We start from the raw sequence: 24,846 nt of genomic DNA, 5'->3' as shown, positions 1-24,846 counted from the left end.
TATATATATATATATATATATATATATATATATATATATATATATATATATATATATATATATATATATATATATATATATATATATATATATATATATATATATATATATATATATATATATATATATATATATATATATATATATATATATATATATATATATATATATATATATATATATATATATATATATATATATATATATATATATATATATATATATATATATATATATATATATATATATATATATATATATATATATATATATATATATATATATATATATATATATATATATATATATATATATATATATATATATATATATATATATATATATATATATATATATATATATATATATATATAAATCAGTATTCCTTAGAAAGATGAATACAAGTGGAATGCAGTCAATTGTGTGCTCTCAAAGGTTGTTTTTTTTAGTGTCTTAGGTCAATTTGTTAAAACAGTTTGGAGACTCATTTATTGTCACAATCTCTTTAAAATACAACTTTAGATAAACCGTCACATTTCCCCATTGCAATCACAAAGAAACACAACATGGATGATATGAGTTTTACACAAACAAACCAAGGTCAATTAATGTTAAAATGGGTCACAGTCAATGTTCCCTCTGAGCTGTGCGTGTGCACAATTGCCCATGACTCTCGTCTTCTCCACGCAGCAGCAATCATATGGCGCGCAGTAAATAAAATCTTTTTTTTTACCCCTTTCCACATGATGGTGCCGTTTACGCGGCAGCCAGTGGCAGTAGTTCTGTCCACTCTTATGTTTTTCGTGTTTTACAGCATGTTTTACATGAAAACTTGACATTGACATGCACCTGCTTATGGCAGGTGTGATACTGGTGTGCCCATAGCGAGCAGTGATGATGTCGTTCACAATGGTACTCAGTGCCCTCAGGGAGGTTTTCTTTCTTCCCAGACCAACGAAAAATTAGAGGGAACATTGGTCACAATGGGATTTAAGATGATACATGTTGTGATTACTGTTAAAGCTACGGTGTGAAGATACTAGACAAAACATGTATTTCTGGAGCAAAAGGCATGTTGGAAGCATTGCTAAATTTGTTTGGCGCTGAACCCGAAGAACCTGACCGGCGAAACCCGACATGTAAAGACAAACTCGTCACAATAAAGGTTTGTACAGCCATGCAATCGGGCGAGGTCCCGGATTCGATGTTGAAAGCAAATAAACAAGGTGTGGAAGTGAGGACATGAAAAGGTAAACATGTCCTCACTTTCAAGGTAATAATCATATATGACATGGTAATAAGAATCAAGTCAGCTCTGTGGGATTATATAAAACACATTTTACATCAGGTTGGCAGGGGATGTAATGGTGAAATCTTCAAGTAAAGAAGGCCATATATCTGGAAAAACAGGATTTACCAAATGAAAGACGGTTGTCGGAGAATTAAAGCAAGGTAAATAGAGGTAGAAGGAAATTCAATAAATGGTTGGGTATATTACAGCAAATCATAATTGAAAACAACAAGAAAATAATAAATGGGGTAATAGATTTAAAAAATAAAGTTGACTGGGTGAGAAAAATGGGAGAAATCCATGTAAGAATAACAGGTTGTAACTTTTTTTTTATGATTTATTCCTTTGTTTGATACAGAATATATCAGGATGGGAAAAATAATTTTTGGAGAGCCAGTTAAGGAAAACTGCTTTTGCGTACAATATTTTTTACACTCAGTAAGTTTTTAGAATTTCATTGAATAAAAACTACAAAAAGAAGTTAGTGTACAGCTTCTGGTTCTCTTTTCCGGGTGGACAACGATTGGCCACATCTCCGGAGACTATCTTCCACCTAATTGGCTTCTTGCCTCTCGTGAGCGTGACGTACCATGTTAGCCCCGCCCCCAGCACACCATACGTTCCCGAGTGTGGTCTAGCGTAAGACAACAACCAAGAGCGAAGCAGTGCACATCTCCAACCACAACTCCCTTTCAAAGTGCCATCCCACAGAGGCGATTCACGTCAACCCGCTGCGACGAGGTAAAACAACACGACTTTATCGTTTTAACATGTCAAGATGAATATTGTTTCGGTCACTTTACGCCATTTTTGGTACTTTGCGAGGGCTAGCTTTTAGCACAGCGTCAGCAGGGGCTAATTCTCTGTCATCACAAAACTAGACATAAAGCCTCGATCGGGGTATAAACGCGTCCCCTTATTTGATCATTTTTTGGCCTAATTGTGCTGTTTTGATATAGAGCTCGAAAGGGAAGAAGCTGTCAGAAGAAACTGTATGGATTATCATGAGTTTGTGGTGCTTTCGCGTGTAAACAGACTAGCTCGACTGGCTACCTCGGTGTAAACAAACCATCAGTTTGCCCCTCAACGTGCCTGTCTTTCTTGATTACTAATTTGAAAATCCCGAGCCGTTTTTAGTCAAAAGTGACGTGTCTCACATCACACAGCATGACGTGATTATATTGTGATGTGACGTCACACAATCGATTGTTATGAATAGTGTCAAAACTGGAGTGGATTGAAGAGTTATGGGGGATCAGTTTACCCCCAATCGCCGGCCTCCCTCACACTTGTTTTGACATGGCTCGTGCCTGCTTTAACTGGTTCTACGTTGACAGGAATTTTGGCTCTCCTTTTGCACCACGTGGATCGTTTTCCTAAGTATGTGCTTGGGGGAAAACCTTAAATGGATGACGGTTGTAGTTTGTTGTAGTTGTGCCCAACTTGTCTCGTCTCGCATGAAATTAGCACATGGATTTTTCATGTTGTGTTCAAACTCATTTTGCATTTTTTTAACCCTCGCTTCAGTTCTCTCCTGTCAATGTGTCATCGGGGATGTATTATAATTGGGCGTATTTTTTTTCAGCAGATCAGATGCCGTTTCCACCTGAGTCAAACAAATAGTACATTGTCGACTCCCTGAGCAAGTCCCACCCTGTTCTGTATTTACACAATTATTGTGTAATCACACAGCTGGGAGAAATGCTGCTAAAATTGACTCGACAGTTGTCATCACAGAAAAAAATAACCCACAGATATCTATAGAAGTTCAACCACAACATGAAAAATCCCTCTCTCACCCCGTTTTCTTCTCATCGTATCTCCAATATCCCCCCAAAAATCCACAGTAATCGTTAAAGGGAAGTAAAAAAAATATTTTTTCTGCAATCGTAATGAGCCGGATTGGGTAGTGTCAGCTCATGCCACCCTTAGATGTGTTGCTGTTTTTCATGTTGTGAAAAAAAACGGCGCAATATCTTAATATAGAACCTAGCTTTAGGCTGCCTTGTCATCAGAGCCCACTATTTTTATCACCATATGACCGCTGACCACCTTTGAATTACCACCCAGTGACTTGAGGGAGAAGAAAAAAAATAGCCATCAGAGACGTGCCCCTCTCAGCATGTTGACCCTGTTGCCACGTGTCTGGTGAACCAACTTTTTGGAGAAAGTGCTCTTTTTTATATGAATGTTAGGTTCATTAATAATTATATTTTAATATAATTATAAAACAATACAAGGGACATCTGGTTAAGAACAAATTCTGGCAAGGAGCATTTTCTCCTCCCCATTTAAGGCCACAAATCAAAACAATTGTTAAGGTTATTGATTAATCCAATTGCATAAGCAAAAACAACAGCTGTAACAATTATCGGCTATCAGATATTCAATAATAACAAGGTCGGAACTAAAAAAAAACAACTCCATTGCAAATTAAACAAACAAGCCTCCATTCGGCAAAACAATTCCATAATCAAGCGAAAAGAGCGTCACGATTTACGTCAATATGCGAGTAATCACAGAAGTTGTTGGATAGCGATCACGCTGCATCAGCAATTTTGTAAGTGTCCTTCCAGGTCTGCATTCTGGGGTAAGGGTCAGACATATCTTCCAGTAAACAGTATTCGGAACGAGGACTCGGTGACATGTTACAAACCCGAGCTCGCCGCAGAAAAATTGAAGAAGCTCTTATACAAAAATGATTAAATGCTCACATATATGTATTTATAATAGTATTACAGAATAATTCCAATGAATAATCGTCCCAAAAAAGAGCAGAATAGATGATCTGTTGTTGCTTGGACTGGAAACCATTCACTGTGTCGCCTTGAATGCTAAGTGGAAAGCAAAAACGGATGCGCAATCTCTGTACTTTGCACTTGAAATATGCCGAGAGAGTAGACAAGGTAAAAATGACAGCAGGTTCGGTGATGAAATTGTTTTGATAAGGTGCGTCTTATCTTTGTTATGTAGCAGATCGTTGAATGGTGATGTGTCAGGCCTTTAGTGTGTCCTCGAACCGGGCAAACTTGACCTATGCCTTTTGTCTTCAGGTAAAATATTTTGGCGACGCGTCACTTAATCTCTCTGCTCTTTGAATCGCATGACAGGTTTTCAAGCATTTGTCTTTCCTTAGTGCGCATGGTTCGTGCTCATCGCATGTGTCAAGTTTGGTCCCCGGTCTTTTGGTCCCGTCTTTTGCTTGCCGGTCAAATGGTGACAGAGAGTTTACTGTTGAAACCAGCTCTCAAAATTATATGAATGAGAGATAGTTTAATAACTAAGTACTGTTTAATATATAAGTACTGTTTAATATCCAAGTACTGTTTAATATCCAGGTACTGTTTAATATCTAAGTACTGTTTAATATCTAAGTACTGTTTAATATCTAAGTACTGTTTAATATCTAAGTACTGTTTAATATCTAAGTACTATTTAATATCTAAGTACTGTTGAAACCAGCTTTCAAAATTATATTCACGAGAGAGTGTTTAATATCTAAATATCTACTGCTGATTCATGAGAGCGGTTTTCAACAGTACTTCAATATTAAACAGTACTTAGATATTAAACGGTACTTCGATATTAAACAGTACCTAGATATTAAACAGTACCTAGATATTAAACAGTACCTAGATATTAAACAGTACTTAGTTATTAAACAGTACTTAGATATTAAACTCTCTCTCATGAATATAATTTTGAGAGCTGATTTCAACAGTAAACTCTATGTCACCATTTGACCGGCGACCAAGAGTCCGAGCACCATCAAGTCAACTCGGCTCAACTCCATCAATGGCTTAAAGACCGTCTTGATTATGAATGGTTTTGTGATGAACCTGGGGATTAAGTTCACAGCGTCCATCATTAAATTCACACTTTGCACAGTTAAAGTTAATCGCAGGGTTAGAAAGTCTCTGTGTACCTCCTTTTATCATACACTGCACAGACTGCCACTTCGAAAATCTTCCTATTTGTGCTGTCGTTATCTTTGGAATTGATTTGACTTTATCACAAGTGCTTGGTGTCTTTTATTTCCTCAGATAATAAGGGGCCACGGCGCAAAAAAACTGCACTTCTCATCCTGGGAGAAAAGCACAGATGTGAAATTTATGGTAATTTTTCTAAGTATAACTCTGGTACAGCTTTTTGTAAATATGCTACATACTTTTATCATTCCAGTTTTTTTTTAAAAAACATTTTAGTAACGAAATGTCTTTTTTTCTTTCTGCTTCCAAGCCACAAAGCCCAGTGGGAGAAGCGGAATTCCAAAGGAGAACCGAACATCTGCCGTATTTAAGCTCCAGTGGGGTGGAAGTCCGGTCTGGCATTTTCAAGCTGGACGAAGGAGAGGCGAGCGGGCCGGGAGGCCCCCCCTTCGTGCTGAGACACAGAACTGCCAGCAATGCGGAGCACACGGGCGATACCCCGGCGGCGAGGAACAGCCGCGCCGTCGCCACCTCAGGATTTTCAAACGGACACCTCACCACCACGCCCTGCCGCTCCAACAATGGGGTGAGTTGGGCAAATTCGAGATTCAAGTGGTACTATGACAAGATATTTCTTACTTATTTGAGCCCACTTTGGTCGATGTAAAGTCTTGACCGGACGTTTGGTCCCCCGGACGTCTGGTCGCCCGGACGTCTGGTCGCCCGGACGTCTGGTCGCCCGGACGTCTGGTCGCCTGGACGTCTGGTCCCCCGGACGTCTGGTCGCCCGGACGTCCGGGTGAATATAATTTTGAGAGCTGGTTTCAACAGTAGATATTAAGATATTAAACTCTGTCCCTCATGAATATAATTTTGAGAGCTGATTTCAACTGTAAACTCTGTGATAGACACTTGCTAATTTAAGTTAACTACTTCTAGTTTAAACAAATATATCAAGTAAAATACATCTTGCAGTTGCTCAGTATAAATGAACATTTAGGCCAAAAAAGTGGAAGCAATGTCTTCTCCTTTTATCTATCTCTTTTTTGCATGTCATGCACTCAAACTTCCCTCTATTGTGCACGATCTGCAAGATTGCCGTCTAACAAATCCTTAAACTGTTTTTGAGCAGTTGCCATCTGCTTTTCGTTATTGGCGGCGAGCGCACGCACGTGCGAGTCACATGTTTTCGAGGGCACGGCGGGGTGAAAAAACTTGTTACTGAGAAACACTGGGCTTGAACTGGAGGACGCAAAGTTGCTACCTCTCCACCTCTGCTTCTCGTGCGGGTTTATCTACCGGAGTCCACCTGATAGGCTCACGTTAAGTACTTGGTGGTGAAAGTAATTAATTGATCTTACATACTCATCCATACTCATGGCGAGCCTGCAAATGCACTGATAAGTCTTCTTAAGCCAATACTCTTGTAGTATGTCCAATGGCTTTAGCACAAAATAGCACTGCATTGTGTGCCAGAAGTACGTAGACTCTCTTGCTCATAACTGGAGTATGTAAGCTCAATTTCATGTTGCGTGACTGCAGAATTGCCCTCAAAGCTTCTTTGTTGTCCCCAATTGGCTGCGCTGAATTCCATCTTGTTAAAGTTCAGCAGGAGAGTTTTCTGGAAATGCTTTTCCCAGAAATGAGAAAAAGCAACAGCGTTTTGCAGGACAAAGACGATTGTGTAATGCTACTACATTGAACCACGGGTTACTTGCGTTCACATCCCGGGTGACATTTGCGGGCCATGTTCCACGTTTCCTCGAAGGCTAGCATCCCGTTGGATAGCGGATCCTATTTCGACTGCGCTGACGGCTAAAATACATCAGCTGTTGCTCTGAGAGGACGTTGACTACTTATTTATGTTGACCACTTATTTATGTTGACTACTTATTTACGTTGACCACTTATTTACGTTGACTAGTTACTTGTATGTATGAAGCTTTAAATCTCATTATACTTGTATAATGACCAAAAAGGCCATTCAATTATTTGGTGGACATCTACGCCACTGTTTCCCAATCTCAAAAAACTTTTAAATTTGGCGATCAATCCAAAAAATTGTAAGCTAATGAGATTGAAGATTTTGGCGACGTGACCACAAAACTGCTTTTCACTTAATACTAACAGATTGAAGAAGTTATTTCGGGAGGAAAAATGCATAAAATTACATTACATACATTTTTACATCAATTGAAAAGGATGAGAGAGTTTAATATCTAAAAGAGAGAGTTTAATATCTAAGAGAGAGAGTTTAATATCTAAGTACTGCTGAAAACAGTAGATACTTAGATATTAAATTCTCATGAATATCATTTTTAGAGCTGGTTTCAACAGTACTTAGATATTAAACAGTACTTAGATATTAAACTCACTCATGAATATAATTTTGAGAGCTGGTTTCAGCAGTACTTTTAAACAATACTTAGATATTAAACAGTACTTAGATATTAAACTCACTCATGAATATATTTTTGATAGCTGGTTTCAGCAGTACTTTTAAACAGTACTTAGATATTAAACAGTACTTAGATATTTATCAGTACTTAGATATTAAACAGTACTTAGATATTATACAGTACTTAGATATTAAACAGTACGTATATAACAAACAGTACTTAGATATTAAACAGTACCTAGATATTTAACAGTACTTAGATATAAACAGTACTTAGATATTATACAGTACTTAGATATTAAACAGTATTTAGATATTAAACAGTACTTAGATATTAAACAGTACTTAGATATTAAACAGTACTTAGATATTAAACAGTACTTAGATATTATACAGTACTTAGATATTAAACTGTCTCTTAGATATTAAACAGTACTTGTATATTAAACAGTACTTAGATATTAATCAGTACTTAGATATTAAACAGTACTTAGATATTATACAGTACTTAGATATTAAACAGTACGTAGATATTAATCAGTACTTAGATATTAAACAGTACCTAGGTATTTAACAGTACTTAGATATAAACAGTACTTAGATATTATACAGAACTTAGATATTAAACAGTATTTAGATATTGAACAGTACTTAGATATTAAACAGTACTTAGATATTATACAGTACTTAGATATTAAACTGTCTCTTAGATATTAAACAGTACTTGGATATTAAACAGTACACAGATATTAAACAGTACTTGGATATTAAACAGTACTTAGATATTAAACTTCTCTCTTAGATATTCAACTCTCTCTCATGAATAGAATTTTGAGAGCAGGCTTCAACAGTAAACTCTCTGTCACCATTTGACCGGCGACCAAAAGGGATCAAAAGACCAGCGACTAAACGTCCGGTCACGATTTGATCTGGGTGAGCCTGGTTGGAGCCTTTAGGGGTCACCCTGGTTTTATGATCACGCCACACGTGCGTATGTATGCTCACTCCGTCATGCCGGCCAATGACAAGCGGCCGCATCCGTAGGGGAGGTCGCGCCTGCGTTACTTGCGCTCGTGAACAGCTGGGACTAAAATAAAACAGGCCTCAACCGTCCGTGCTTCCACGGCAAATTAACCACACGTGGCACCTCCACGCCGTCAAATTTACGGCCGTGTTATCCCCTCTCTGGCGAGAGCGTACTTATGGTGCGCTTCTACGTTCCATTAAAACGTCTCTCTTGAGTTAACGGATGTGCCGCCTTCTTGTTTTGCAGAGCCTCTTGACGGCCGATGAGGAGGAGAGGAGAAAAAAGGAGGACGATGACGCCAGCGAAGAAGAGGAAGGCAGAGAGGAAGGCTTCATGGCAATGACACCGCTCCTTCAAGCTCACCACGCCATGGAGAAGGTGGAGGAGTTTGTCCACAAGGTGAGCACGCCGCAGTTGACCGCTGACACGTGACTGGATGTTTGGTCGCCGGACGTTTGGTCGCCCGGGTGAATATAATTTTGAGAGCTGTTTTCAATAGTAGATATTTAGATATTAAACTCTCATGTATATAATTTTGAGAGCTGGTTTCAACATATATTAATATCTAAGTACTGTTGAAACCAGCTCTCAAAATTATATTCACGAGGGAGAGTTTAATATCCTAATATCTACTGTTTTCAACAGTACTTAGATATTAAACAGTACTTAGATATTAAACAGTACTTAGATATTAAACTCTCTTATATATTAAACTCTCTTAGGTATTAAACTCTCTCTAATATATTAAACTCTCTTAGGTATTAAACTCTAATATATTAAACTCTCTCTCTTAGATATTGAACTCTCTCTTAGATATTAAATGCTCTTAGATATTGAACTCTCTCTCTCTTCGATATTAAATGGTTTCTTAGATAAAACTCTCATGTATATAATTTTGAGAGCTGGTTTCAACATATATTAATATCTAAGTACTGTTGAAACCAGCTCTCAAAATTATATTCATGAGAGAGTTTAATATCTAAATATCTACTTAGATATTAAACAGTACTTAGATATTAAACAATACTCAGATATTAAACAATACTTTGATATTAAACATTACTTAGATATTAAACAATACTCAGATATTAAACAATACTTTGATATTAAACATTACTTAGATATTAAACAATACTCAGATATTAAACAATACTTTGATATTAAACATTACTTAGATATTAAACTCTCTCTCATGTATATAATTTTGCGAGCTGGTTTCAACAGTAAACTCTGTCATGTTGTCAAACGTCCGGCGACCAAACGTCCGAGTACTCCGCTGACCCCGCCGTTGGATTTGTGGTGTTTACCCGATTTTGGCTTTGGCATTTCAGGTGTGGGAAGGCCGGTGGCGCGTCATCCCTCACGACGTGCTCCCCGATTGGCTGAAAGACAACGACTTCCTGCTGCACGGCCACAGGCCGCCCATGCCTTCTTTCCGCGCCTGCTTCAGGAGCATTTTCAGGATCCACACGGAGACCGGCAACATCTGGACGCACCTGCTAGGTGGCTCGAACGTGGCGTTTTGACCTCTTTGTGTCGCCTGTCCCGCACCTTTTAACTTTGACTTCCCGTTTCATCCTCAGGCTGCCTGTTTTTCCTCTGCCTGGGCCTCATGTACATGTTTCGACCCAACATGTCTTTTGTGGCGCCGGTGCAGGAGAAGGTGGCTATCGGAATGTTCTTCCTGGGTGCCATCCTCTGCCTGTCCTTCTCATGGCTCTTCCACACGGTCTACTGCCATTCCGAGGGCGTCTCCAGAGTCTTCTCCAAGTAAGACATGTTAAAAGCGGGCTACAAAGCGGTGCCCATCACTGGTCTATGGATTCAACAAACAAACAAACATATAGATCAGGCATAGGCAAACTAAGGCCCGTGAGGCTTTTTAATCCGATCCGGCCTGTTAGGCTTTTTAATCCGGCCTGCCGACGTTGCTTTTCCCCCCAAGATAGCGCCGTCATGCGGAAGCCAGTGGCAGTAGCTCTGTCCACTCTTATTTGTTTTCCCAGTTTTACAGTCTTTTTTTAAATGACATCTGAATATTTCTTAATACATTCCTTTTTACTTCACTTCATACTTTTTACTTTACTTTGTACTTTATTCTTTTTACTTTGCTTTGTACTTTTTACTTGACTTTGTACTTTATACTTTACTTTGTACTTCATACTTTTTACTTTAATTTCTAGTTTATACTTTTTACTTTACTTTATACTTTTTACTTTACTTTATACTTTTTACTTTACTTTATACTTTTTACTTTACTTTATACTTTTTACTTTACTTTATACTTTTTACTTTACTTTATACTTTTTACTTTACTTTATACTTTTTACTTTACTTTATACTTTTTACTTTACTTTATACTTTTTACTTTACTTTATACTTTTTACTTTACTTTACACTTTTTACTTTACCTAATACTTTACTTTATACTTTTTACTTTACTTTATACTTTAAAGTAAAGTATAAAGTAAAGTATAAAGTAAAGTATAAAGTAAAGTATAAAGTAAAGTATAAAGTAAAGTATAAAGTAAAGTATAAAGTAAAGTATAAAGTAAAGTATAAAGTAAAGTATAAAGTAAAGTATAAAGTAAAATATAAAGTAAAGTATAAAGTAAAGTATAAAGTAAAGTATAAAGTAAAGTATAAAGTAAAGTATAAAGTAAAGTATAAAGTAAAGTATAAAGTAAAGTATAAAGTAAAGTATAAAGTAAAGTATAAAGTAAAGTATAAAGTAAAGTATAAAGTAAAGTATAAAGTAAAGTATAAAATAAAGTATAAAGTAAAGTATAAAGTAAAGTATAAAGTAAAGTATAAAGTAAAGTATAAAGTAAAGTATAAAGTAAAGTATAAAGTAAAGTATAAAGTAAAGTATAAAGTAAAGTATAAAGTAAAGTATAAAGTAAAGTATAAAGTAAAGTATAAAGTAAAGTATAAAGTAAAGTATAAAGTAAAGTATAAAGTAAAGTATAAAGTAAAGTATAAAGTAAAGTATAAAGTAAAGTATAAAGTAAAGTATAAAGTAAAGTATAAAGTAAAGTATAAAGTAAAGTATAAAGTAAAGTATAAAGTAAAGTATAAAGTAATGTATAAAGTAAAGTATAAAGTAAAGTATAAAGTAAAGTATAAAGTAAAGTATAAAGTAAAGTATAAAGTAAAGTATAAAGTAAAGTATAAAGTAAAGTATAAAGTAATGTATAAAGTAAAGTATAAAGTAAAGTATAAAGTAAAGTATAAAGTAAAGTATAAAGTAAAGTATAAAGTAAAGTATAAAGTAAAGTATAAAGTAAAGTATAAAGTAAAGTATAAAGTAAAGTATAAAGTAAAGTATAAAGTAAAGTATAAAGTAAAGTATAAAGTATAAAGTAAAGTAAAAAGTATAAAGTAAAGTAAAAAGTATAAAGTAAAGTATAAAGTAAAGTAAAAAGTATAAAGTAAAGTAAAAAGTATAAAGTAAAGTAAAGTATAAAGTAAAAAGTATAAAGTAAAGTAAAAAGTATAAAGTAAAGTAAAAAGTATAAAGTAAAGTAAAAAGTATAAAGTAAAGTAAAAAGTATAAAGTAAAGTAAAAAGTATAAAGTAAAGTAAAGTATAAAGTAAAGTAAAAAGTATAAAGTAAAGTAAAAAGTATAAAGTAAAGTACAAGGTATAAAGTAAAGTAAAAGGTATAAAGTAAAGTAGAAGGTTTAAAGTAAAGTAAAAAGTATAACGTAAAGTAATAAGTATAACGTAAAGTAAAAAGTATAACGTAAAGTAAAAAGTAAAGTAAAACGTATAAAGTAAAGTAAAAAGTATAAAGTAAAGTAAAAAGTATAAAGTAAAGTAAAAAGTATAAAGTATACTTTTTACTTTACTTTATACTTTTTACTTTACTTTATACTTTTTACTTTACTTTGTGCTTTTTGCTTTACTTTGTACTTTATACTTTTTACCTTAATTTGTCGTTTATACTTTTAACTTTACTTTATACTTTTTACTTTACTTTATACTTTTTACTTTACTTTATACTTTTTACTTTACTTTATACTTTTTACTTTACTTTATACTTTTTACTTTACTTTATACTTTTTACTTTACTTTATACTTTTTACTTTACTTTATACTTTTTACTTTACTTTATACTTTTTACTTTACGTTATACTTATTACTTTACGTTATACTTTTTACTTTACTTTATACCTTCTACTTTACTTTATACCTTTTACTTTACTTTATACCTTGTACTTTACTTTATACTTTTTACTTTACTTTATACTTTTTACTTTACTTTATACTTTTTACTTTACTTTATACTTTTTACTTTACTTTATACTTTTTACTTTACTTTATACTTTTTACTTTACTTTATACTTTTTACTTTACTTTATACTTTACTTTACTTTATACTTTTTACTTTACTTTATACTTTACTTTATACTTTACTTTATACTTTACTTTATACTTTACTTTATACTTTACTTTATACTTTTTACTTTACTTTATACTTTTTACTTTACTTTATACTTTACTTTATACTTTACTTTATACTTTACTTTATACTTTACTTTATACTTTACTTTATACTTTACTTTATACTTTATTTTATACTTTACTTTATACTTTACTTTATACTTTACTTTATACTTTACTTTATACTTTACTTTATACTTTACTTTATACTTTACTTTATACTTTACTTTATACTTTACTTTATACTTTACTTTATACTTTACTTTATACTTTACTTTATACTTTACTTTATACTTTACTTTATACTTTACTTTATACTTTACTTTATACTTTACTTTATACTTTACTTTATACTTTACTTTATACTTTACTTTATACTTTACTTTATACTTTACTTTATACTTTACTTTATACTTTATTTTATACTTTACTTTATACTTTACTTTATACTTTACTTTATACTTTACTTTATACTTTACTTTATACTTTACTTTATACTTTACTTTATACTTTACTTTATACTTTACTTTATACTTTACTTTATACTTTACTTTATACTTTACTTTATACTTTACTTTATACTTTACTTTATACTTTACTTTATACTTTACTTTATACTTTACTTTATACTTTACTTTATACTTTACTTTATACTTTACTTTATACTTTACTTTATACTTTACTTTATACTTTACTTTATACTTTACTTTATACTTTACTTTATACTTTACTTTATACTTTACTTTATACTTTACTTTATACTTTACTTTATACTTTACTTTATACTTTACTTTATACTTTACTTTATACTTTACTTTATACTTTACTTTATACTTTACTTTATACTTTACTTTATACTTTACTTTATACTTTACGTTAAACTTTACGTTAAACTTTACGTTAAACTTTACTTTATACTTTACTTTATACTTTTTACTTTACTTTGTACTTGTACTTATATATTTTATAGCAGTTTTTTATATGTATCGTATCTTGTGCTGACCCGACCCGTCTGTCAAATTTTCAAAGTTAATGTGGCCCCCGGGCCGAAAAGTTTCCCCAACCTTGATATATAGATCATCAATAATGATAAATAAATAGTCGTAGATAAACAATATCTGTTGCTTGTCCACACGAGTTACTCAACTTTTTGTGTCCAAACAGGCTGGACTACAGCGGAATCGCCTTCTTAATCGTTGGCTCGTTCGTGCCCTGGCTCTACTACTCCTTTTACTGCTCCCCTCAGCCCCGCATCATCTACCTGCTTGTGGTGTGCGTGCTGGGGCTGTCCGCCATCACCGTGTCCCAGTGTGACTTCTTCGCCACGCCGCAGTACCGAGGCGTCCGGGCGGGTACCGTAACACCGCCCACCGAAATACATTTTAATATTTCTTAATACATTTCTTTTTACTTTACTTCGTACTTTATACTTTTTACTTTAATGATGAGTGATGAGTATGTTAATACTTTAGTCATTTCTTTCAGTTTATGTTTATGTGTACTGTTAACGGATGCAATTTTATCGTATCGTATCTTGTGCTGACCCGGCCCGTCTGTCAAATTTTTAAAGTCAATGTGGACCCGGGCCTAAAAGTTAGCCCAACCCTGCTTTAGCGCCTCGCAAACTCACCTCTCTCCCTTTAGGCGTGTTCGTGGGTTTGGGACTGAGCGGTGTGGTGCCCACCCTTCATTTCGTCATCAGCGAGGGGCTCATCAGAGCCACCACCATCGGACAGATGGGCTGGCTTTTCCTTATGGCCACCCTTTACATCACCGGAGCCTGCCTGTACGCCGCTCGCATCCCGGAGAGGTTCTTCCCCGGAAAATGCGACATCTGGGTACGTGGACGGCACGACAAAATGTTTGAGCGCTTGGATAGAGGGTGCTCAGACGTTTGCTCGCCGGTCTTTTGGTCCTGTTTGGTCGCCGGTCAAATGGTGACAGAGAGTTTACTGTTGAAAGCAGCTCTCCAAATGATATTCATGAGAGAGTTTAATATCTAAGAGAGAGAGTTTAATATCTAAGTACGGTTTAATATCTAAGTACTGTTTAATATCTAAGTACTGTTGAAAACGGTAGATATTTAGATATTAAACTCATGAATGTAATTTTTAGAGATGGTTTCAACTGTACATAGATATTAAACAGTACTTAGATATTAAACAGTACTCAGATATTACACTTCTCTCTTAGATATTAAACTCTCTCTCTCATGAATATAATTTTGAGAGCTGGTTTCAACAGTAAACTCTCTGTCACCATTTGACCGGCGACCCAAAGGGACCAAAAGACTGGGTACCAAAAGACCGGTGACCAAACGTCCGGTGATCAAACGTCCGGTCACGGGCAAAAGCCTTCGTTTTCCGACGTTCCTCCATTTTGTGCCGCAGTTTCATTCTCACCAGCTGTTCCACATCTTGGTGGTGGCGGGCGCTTTCGTGCACTTCCACGGCGTGTCCAACCTACAGGAATTCCGTTACACCGCCGGAGCTGGATGCACCGACGACAGAATGCTCTGATGTACGCCAAGCTAGACACAGCCGGTCACCTTCACCTTACTACAGGGAGCCGTCGCTTTCTAACGACGCTTGCTTGCCGACTGGCCCCGCCCAGAAAGGGGGGGGGGACATTTGGGCACACAGGGGGTGGGGTTTCAGAGAAAGGGGCGTTTCAAAAACGGAGGCGTTCCACCAGAAAGCCACTTTCTGACTAACCACCAGTAGGGGCCTCCAAATAACAACTATCTAATTCCTCTTGAAGATTTTGGAAATTTCTATGGTGGAGGAAACTTTTTTTCTATTGGAAACATTTTGGCGTGAGCTTTCGTTCCTTTGAAAGGTGTTTTTCTAATTCCAACTTGAATATCTTCCTTAATTGTGAAGGTTATAAGGGGCTTCTATAGGGTGTCATTTTTAAATAATAAGAAAAAAATATTTTTCATGTAAATAAGATTTCTAAATTTGGGTTATAGATTTGTATGGAATATATAAATATATATATGAAAAGAACAAAAAAAAGATGGGTTGCTGGGGGTGCTGCGGTGGGTGGACCTTTTGTTTTACTGAATATGCAAGGAGAAATGTTCCAAATGTCTCAGTCCATTTTTTTTCAGGGGGAAACGGGAACTTTTTCTCATTTGCTATGCGTCCAGTTCACTTTTGCGTGAATGTTTTGCGCTCGAAACCAAATCAAAGATATCGGAGAATAATCTTAATATGTAGCCGTTTTGATTCTTCTGTTTTGTATGTTTTTATGCCTTTTATTAAGGATGAACCAAATAAAAAAGCACACCTAAAACACAAAATAATCAACTCTATCCTGCCTGTTTGTATTACTTTTTTTTCAAATTGAATTAGTTTGTGACACATGATTGGTGAGTGGCTTCAAATATTTGCTTTTCTCATAAAGGATTTTATTACCTTATGTTAATTTATTGCAATTCAAACGGTATTTCCTATGTTGACGTGCACTTTGCTTTGTGAGGGGAGTGTGCTTCAGAGACTTTTACGTCTGCTGTATTGTTCTAATTAAAGTTGCTTTGTTGACATATTTTTGCTCTGGACTATTTTTAGTCTTAACATTTTGGAGCACAGTTAAACGTGTAAAATCTAATTGGAGTATTTGTCACTTTTACCAAAGAGAAGTTTAAAATAGCTTTTGTTGTTTCAACATTTTCTTTGGTTCTTTTATGTTGGATTTTACATTTGGTGGAAATGCATCTACTTTTGAGTGGCAGAGTACATAAACGCAATATTAATCCCAGCCAAAATGAATGAGAACATTACATGCATATGGCTGTTTACACTGCCCTCTTGTGGAGATCTTCGGGAACGGACAGAGGACCCGGCGAGTAAACTGCACTTAAAACAGTGCAATGTTTTCCTCCTGTGTACATCGTCTGGAACTGCAACACGGAACAGATACAGAAGGACAATATATGGGCGTGGTTACATCCATTGCCGGCGCATCTGTTTTAATTTACACGCATGCGCACTATTGAGTCCTTTCCACGAGCCTTTCCTGTGCCGATCGACGTGGACGCCAACCAAGTAAGCCGCCGAACAATTTACTGGCCTAAGTGCGTTTTTATCACGCTGAAGGTATATTTTTTAGAAATCGATTGAGCCTAAAGCGCCAACAAATCTGTTGGTGTAATGCTAGTTGAACACACCGTCGACATTTTAAGTTTCGGCTCCATCTCGGCTGTGTACCATAATGTGACTAGTTAGCTTAGCATTCACGTCACGACGACGCTTACCATTTGACTTGAAAAGTATGTTTTTCGTTATCTTTCAATTATTTATTCGTGTTTTAAGACTTTTAACATGCTGGTGTGTTGTATGCAATGTTAGTTTTCAGTGCGATTGCTCAACACTTCTTTCCAATTTGTAATTATTCTGTTTTCTCCCCGAGCCAAAAAAAAAAAAACATTTATACAAACATTGTTAAGCCACCCTTCAGTTAGCCGTCAGCGTCATCACGTAACACTCACTAACTTATTTTGATCGTTTATTAAATTGCAAAATGCTTTTTCAAATGAAGGCGTTATTGTTTTAATTTAAATGGAGTTTGTTTTTAGTGTCTTTCTATTATTGTTAAATACCTTAATTGTTATTATAGTTACAAATGTTGTTTGCTTACGCAGCTGGATTAATCAGTAACCTTGTAATTGTTTTGAATTATGGCTTTAAAGCTGTATGAGAAATTACTGTTTGGGGAGATACTTTGGAAATCAGGAGGAAGTCTTGATGTATCTTCCCTTATAAGGTTGTGTACCACAGATGCTAATTATGTATTTAAATGTGATGTCTGCCTGCAGTGGTTGATAATTATTGAGAAGTGTAATTATTATTGAACACCTATCACCTTTTCTATAATAATGGTTTGGCAACTTCCAAATAGCTTGGTTCAATCAAGTTTTCCTTTTTTTTAGCATTAAGTTGCAGCTCCTCCCATCACACCCTTGAGGTGAAGAGGGGAAACTGTGCCAGATCAAGGTAAAATTACCCCATCTGTTGAATATCCGGTCTATATATATATATTCTAAGTGTCTTTTTTTGTTGTTGCATGCAACAGGTTGGTGTCCAGACTCTGTGGGGAGGTCTCCTGCAAGTTGCCTACTTGAAGAATGCTGGCTTCTGGAAGGAGAATGTATGTTTGTGGAAAATGCAACTCAAATAAAAATTTAAAGCATCTTTACAATCTTGTGTGACCCAGACCTATATCCATCCACCATGGTGAGGTTTCACTGGATATAATTTACTTTTGCCCTCTATATAGGAAAAGTTCACATTTTTTCTGGCAAAGTAAGAAGCTAGACTTACTAAGGTAAGGATCTTTTTTCCTATTATTTTTTATAAAAGACTGGTATCTGCATCTAATGCCAGTACAATTCTAAGTGTTTATCCCTTCTGTAATTACTCTTTTTATTTTTCTACTATGTATTTACCTCTTAATTCATTTAACCTCTAATTCTTCCATCCTTTATTTTTCTTCTGAGAGTTAGTCCTTCTGTAATTTATCTACTATATATTTATCCTCTTAATTCTTTCATGCTTTATTTTTCTTCCAAGTGTTTATTCCTTCTGTAATTGTTCTATTTATTTATCCTCCTTTAATTCTTCCAAGTGTTTATTCCCTCTGTAATTTTTCTACTATGTATTTACCCTCTTAATTCATCTAACAATTTAACCTCTAATGCTTCCATCATTTTTCTTCCAATTGTACATTCTTTCTGTAATTTCATCCTCCAAGTGTTAACCCTTATTTTTTCTATTTCTTGTACCATGTATTTGTCCTAAGTTATCCTCTAATTATTCCTTCCTTCTCTCGTACTTATATTTTTCTTCTAAGTGTTTACCTTTTAATTTCAACTAAGTGTTTATCCTATGTCTAAAATTTTAAAGTGTTAATTCTATCTTTGATATTTCATGTATTTTTTCTTCTACAATTTTGTTCCTTTAATATTTCTAAGTGTGCTCTTCTTTTTTGTCTGCAGGTGGAGACAAGACTGACCACACCAATCAACACTCCTAAGTGCAAGATGTAAACCATTTTCCTATTAATAAAGAGACAAATATACTTTGCAAGGTCTTTTATTTTGAAAAACTTTGATGACAAACACTTCCTCTAGTCACCAGCAGGAAATCTGGAAAATAAAAGCCTCAGCTTTTATTTTGAAAAAGTTTGTAGATCTGGTTCCCATTGGTGCTCCAGCATCGTAAAAAATCGAATCTTCTCCACCCCCTGGTGGAGAAGATTCGAAAACTGAAAAGGGGGGGTTAGTACAGTTAGTTGAAAAAAACAATGAGAAGGGCTCACCTTTTATTTTGAAAAAGTTCATAGATTGGTTCCCGTTGGTGTTCCAGCATCGTAAAAAATCAAATCTTCTCCACCTCCTGGTGGAATTCAGAAAAACAAAAAAGGGTCAATACACAAAGTTAAGTAAAAAAAACATTCACAAGAACTTACCTTTTATTTTGAAAAAATCTCAGATTGGCAGGCCTGAGCCTATCTCAACACACGCAGGAAACCTGGTCCCCTTGGCTGGAATTCTGAAAAACATTCACAAGTAAGATTTTACCTGAATTGGGGAGATCTTTTATTTTGGAAAAAAATTGGAGATTAGTACTGGCTTAACACCCAGCACTTTTAAAATAAAATATTACAAAAGCATACATTTTTCCTCTTCCAACACTGAGGGAATATACAATGGCTATTTAAACAAGTCAAAAATAACAAAGCTATTGTTGATTGTTTAACCAAGACCACATTTAAAATTAAAAGGCCTGAGGTCTTTAAGGGAAAAGGTACATATCCTATAAGTGGCATTTGTGTTGTTGCTATTAAATGATAAAAGATACTAAGCCAATTGCACAAAGCCTTTTTGGGGATTTTTTACTTTAAAAACAACATGGTATAGTAAGTCTTTTAATGACAGTACAATTCTAAGTGGTTATGCTCTAATTTTTCTTCTAAATGTTTATTCCTTCTGTAATGTCTCTATCATACAATTAAGAAATTTAATGCTCTTATTTATTCAATTCTTCTTCTAAGTGTTTATCCTCTTATTATTCCGTCTTTTAGGATTCCAACTAATTATCCTCTAATATTTCTTCAATTAAGTGAAGGGAAAAGGTACATATTCTATAAGTGTATCATCTACTCCTTACACCCACACTGAAGGCATTTGTGTTGTTATCAAAAATGATAAAAGAAAATAAGCTAATTGCACAAGGGCTTTTTGGGGATTCTTTTCTTTAAAAACCATATAGTAGTACAATTTTAAGTGTTCATGCTCTAATTTTTCTTCTAAATGTTTATTCCTTCTGTAATTTATCCTTCAATTAATGCATTTAATGCTGTTATTTATTCAATTCTTATTTCTCTAACTAATAATCCTCTAATATTTGTTCAATTAAGTGAAGGGAAAAGGTACATATTCTATAAGTGTACCATCTGCACTGAAGGCATTTGTGCTGTTGCTACCAAAAATGATAAAAGAAAATAAGCTAATTGCACAAAGCCTTTTCGGGGATGTTAATCATAAAAAACGACATAGTATAGCAAGTCTTTTTTTCCTTTAAAAAAATGACTACGCTTTTTGTCCTAATAAAAAAAAGCCAATTGTGCAAAGCCTTGAATACTCAACGCTGACGTTCAATCATTATACGGATAAAGAAATATGAAACTATTTTAAAATAATGGAAAGCTAAAATAGAAACTATTGGAAAAATGACTGACTTTACTGACCAATAGCTTGTTATGGCGTCGAAAAGCTGCTCCTTTTGTCCACATTCTTGATGTTTCCCAGCAGTTGGTAGTAGTTGAGGGACTGAAACACAATGGAAGGATTTCGTTTTAGACACAAATAGCTATAGGTAACGCAATGTAGCAAACACAAATGTTTGCTAGCAAGTTGGCTAACTAACTAGCAAACATTTGTGTCAGCATCGGCGTGGGGGCTACACATGCCAATGAAGCACGCTCCCGTCAAAAAGCACTCTGAAAATGAGAAAAGGGGCTACGAAACCTCCATAAGACACAGTACCGAACGCGCTGCATTGTCCTGGAAGAGATTTATCGGGACTTTCTTCGGGAAATGGTCAATTCTAAGCAGCACAACACTACACACGCCTCCAGCCTCCGGCTGATCAGCCATTTTGGAAAATGGTGTCGGGTATTTAAACTCTGACGTCAGCCACGCCCATTACTCATAGACTCAAACACAATAGATCGTTTTCAGAATAAAGTGCATTAGTCAGGGGGTTGGGGCTGCAAATAGTTTTACTTTGGCCATTAATACTTCAAAAAATAAATACATTGTTTCATAATAACGTGCATTATTCAGTCTATATAACAAGGTATGTTTTTATATATTATTCATAATATAATGTTCATAATGTAAAAGGAAAATTCTGTTAATAAACATTTTGATAATTTACTCATTCTTTGCACTAATTATTAGTATTAGTGACTAATACAAAGGAAAAAAGGTGGGCTTATTGTTAGTTCTATTTAATTTTGCAATGGGTTTACTGGTCTGGCCCGCTTGATCTCAAATTAAGCTGTATTCGGCTCGCAGACCAAAAGGAGTTTGACACCCCTGAGCTAGCAGATAGTTAGAGGAATCATTGACAAAAATGGTGACTTCATCAGGTTTCTATGAAAAGGCCACGCCCACAACTCACCAAGTCATTTTCTTTGGAGTTCCACTAAGTTCATCCATCACAGTGAAGGACCGGAAGGACCTGCAGCAGAGAAAAGACCCAGATTTCACACCAAAAAAAAGGCCAGGAAGTAACTTTTTTGCAGAAAAAAAGCCTTATTATACATGTCATTTTTTGACAAAAAAAGCCTTACTATACCATGTCATTTCTTTTTGCAAAAATAGCCTTACTTTACTATGCTGTTTTTTTGTGTGGAAAAAAAAAAGCTTTACTATACTATGTTGTTTTTCGCAAAAAAAAACCTTACTATACTATGTCGTTTTATGCCCTCGGCTGACCAGAATAATCGTTTTGCTGAAAAAATGACTAAGTCTTTACTTTAATTTAAAAAAGATATTCCATTTACTGAACTGCATAATATAATAATCAGTCAAACTACAGCAGGATTTGAACCCCCACATTGAAGTCAGGTTAACAAACCTCTACACCACAAATTGGCCACACTTCACTTTGTCATTATTGGAAGGTCTTGACTACAAATATATAGAAACAACTAAGGGAAAATGTTTCCTGGCTGGGATTCGAACACCACTTGCCCACATGGGAGACAGGTGAGTTAACCACGACACCACCAATTGGACACACTTTACACTGTCATTATTATAAAGTCTTGACTACACACGGCGAGGTGAGAGAGAGAGAGAGAGAGAGAGAGAGAGAGAGAGAGAGAGAGAGAGAGAGAGAGAGAGAGAGAGAGAGAGAGAGAGAGAGAGAGAGAGAGAGAGAGAGAGACTTACCTTGGTTCTAAAAAGTAACATGAAAAGACGCCACACCAACACAATTTGTTCGATTTGCTTTATTTGGGGAAAATAATTATTTTATAAGTATATAAAAATAACATCTGACGAACAAACATCCAAAGATACTCCCATGCATTTCTCAACTTGGGTGGGTACGCTGGAGAAATGTTCAACAATGCAAGATGAACATAATCAACACAACAGAACACAACACAAGATCACACATTTCAGTCCCATTGACGGCGACGTCCAATCCTCCGTGACTGGGAGATGTGGCATGCAGCCAGCTACAGTCAAAAAGAGGATTGGGCGTCGACTCTTGAGTCCAAAAGATGCTTTTCTGGCTTTTTCACCCACTACTGCCACGCATTGAAAACGGAGCAGCAGGGCAATCGCTCGTCTCCAACAATAACGTGCGAAGAAGAATGAACAAGTACTCAAAGTTCCACAAAGGTGGCCCTAACCCCTAACCCTGGCCCTTATCACTTCCTCCGGCCAATGGCGGCGAGCAATTGTGCATTGGCAACGGCCTGGTCACGCACTTGTTGATCTTTAGCCTTGGCGAGAAGCACATTCATGATATAAGTGGGCACATCAAGCGACAGGTAGCGCCAGCTCCGGCGTTCTTCCTTGCCTCCATTCCTCAGCTGCAGCGTACCGCGTACCTTAGCCGGTCTCTGGAAGCGCGTGCCCGAGCGCGAGCGGGAGCGCGCCGGGCCGTCCGAAGTTCTCCTCTCGCGGCTAGCCGACTCATCGGAGCCCGAGGTAGCCAGGAACTCAGAAGAGGAAGAGGAGGAAGAAGAGGAACGCAGCAAGGAGCTCCATCCATCCTCCGGAGGGAAGCCGCCGACCATATGCCTCTCACATGGGACATCGGAGCGGCCACCGCGGGCTAAGCGGAGGAGGCACAAGCTGGATGAAGGTGTTGGCCCCGGGGCGCATAGGACCGAGAGCAGCAGTACGAGGGTCTTCAGGGACGACAGCATTATCGGACTCGAGGAGGGCGAGTCAACTTTTCTTCGCTTTTGGGTATTATTTCAGCTCTTGGATGGGGTTTAGCGCACAAAGACGGATAAGCAAGGGAAAGCAAAGCAAGAAAAAGCACTCTTTTGGGAAAGGCAACTCAAGTCAACTCAACTATCGTGTCCGAGTGGGAGACGCGCTTTGTGCCTTCATATATACCGCCGCCCTCCATTTAGTAGAGACTTTGACGTCATGGTCTACAGCGTCATCCAATTGGGTGGCAACGCCCCCGCGTCAAAAAGCCAACGATCATCGTTAGATTTGAAGCAGTTAGAAATGGCGTTTTCAGCACCATGGAGAGGTCTACAACTTTTAGAGGTCTCGATAATATTTTCCAAAGAGTTCCATTTACATTTCAAGTACTGGCCTTAACTTTAAAAAGAGCAATGTCTGCAATATTAATGGGCTTTTCATTGACGGGGATAGACGTCCAATCTACTTCCAAATGGGGGGATAGGTAATCATTTGAATACCAATCATTGTTGTTATCAACCTTAAATTGGGACCTGTTGAATGTAAAAAAACAACACTATTTTTTTTTACATCATGTAGTTTCTGATAAATAATAATGTAGGCATTATAAGTAGTCCAAAATTTACCATTGTTGTCTTGAGACAACCAAAAATGTGATGTCCACACATATGGACGCCAGGACCTAGGACAGGGGTAGGGAACCTATGGCTTAGGAGCCAAATGTGGCGTTTCGTCTTTTTAAATCATATTTTTTCTTCATTAGACTGTTCTGCACGCATCCTCTCATTGATACTCATTGATTAGCAACAGTGAAATAATGTTCTCAAAAGAATTCCAACTTTTTTTTACTTTCAAAGTGGTGAAATGAAGAATAAATGCTCATATTTTCATGTATTTTGACTTTTAAATTCTGAGTATGGCGCTCAAGGAATAATGTTTGAAAATATCAATTGTCCACCGACCCTATTTTCCGGACTATAAGTTGCACTTATTTTCACAATCACAAAAAAAACATAACAAGCTTTCTTTCAGTGGTTAAGAAAATGTAAAACATAAGTGGCACTTGAGTATTGTTTTACATTTTCTTGACCGCCGAGCACCGAAAGAAAGCCTGTTATGTTTAAATGTATTTTTTTTTAAAGGCTGTTGCTATCACCCAAACGGCAAATATTAAACATGAACAGATGTGTTTTACTTTAAAGCATGTTTGTCGTTGTTTTTGTAAATAAAAAATAAAAATTACCCTGCCTATAATGTGACATTTTTTCTTCCTCTTCAGCATGCATTATT

The 24,846-nt window shown here is 35.8% G+C and overlaps 2 protein-coding genes and 2 long non-coding RNA genes across 4 annotated transcripts; 2 read left to right on the top strand and 2 right to left on the bottom strand.

Moving 5' to 3' along the window:
• Positions 1-1,886: 1,886 nt before the first annotated feature.
• Positions 1,887-16,640, top strand: adipor2 (adiponectin receptor 2). Its single transcript, XM_077709903.1, has 9 exons — positions 1,887-2,032; positions 5,335-5,406; positions 5,531-5,806; positions 8,892-9,044; positions 9,977-10,148; positions 10,229-10,415; positions 14,256-14,443; positions 14,736-14,929; positions 15,482-16,640. The coding sequence occupies exons 2-9, from the start codon at positions 5,404-5,406 to the stop codon at positions 15,608-15,610; spliced, it is 1,302 nt and encodes a 433-aa protein (XP_077566029.1). The 5' UTR covers positions 1,887-2,032; positions 5,335-5,403; the 3' UTR covers positions 15,611-16,640.
• Positions 16,641-17,972: 1,332 nt separating this feature from the next.
• Positions 17,973-18,524, top strand: LOC144181508 (uncharacterized). Its single transcript, XR_013324687.1, has 3 exons — positions 17,973-18,088; positions 18,168-18,242; positions 18,372-18,524. It is a non-coding gene; the product is annotated as an uncharacterized LOC144181508 (long non-coding RNA).
• Positions 18,525-19,275: 751 nt separating this feature from the next.
• On the bottom strand, positions 19,276-21,298 carry LOC144181471 (uncharacterized). The gene is made up of 4 exons (XR_013324681.1): positions 21,142-21,298; positions 20,844-20,925; positions 19,563-19,645; positions 19,276-19,489 (listed from the first exon to the last, which is right to left on the bottom strand). It is a non-coding gene; the product is annotated as an uncharacterized LOC144181471 (long non-coding RNA).
• A 1,303-nt stretch (positions 21,299-22,601) lies between these two features.
• On the bottom strand, positions 22,602-24,835 carry ucn3l (urocortin 3, like). Its single transcript, XM_077709718.1, has one exon. The coding sequence runs from the start codon at positions 23,544-23,546 to the stop codon at positions 23,043-23,045; it is 504 nt and encodes a 167-aa protein (XP_077565844.1). The 5' UTR covers positions 23,547-24,835; the 3' UTR covers positions 22,602-23,042.
• Between the last annotated feature and the right edge of the window lie 11 nt (positions 24,836-24,846).

This window comes from Stigmatopora nigra, chromosome 23, assembly GCF_051989575.1.
Source record: "Stigmatopora nigra isolate UIUO_SnigA chromosome 23, RoL_Snig_1.1, whole genome shotgun sequence".
NCBI lineage: Eukaryota > Metazoa > Chordata > Actinopteri > Syngnathiformes > Syngnathidae > Stigmatopora > Stigmatopora nigra.
Note: the sequence above shows the minus strand (reverse complement) of the source record. Positions and strands in the feature narration are given on the sequence as shown.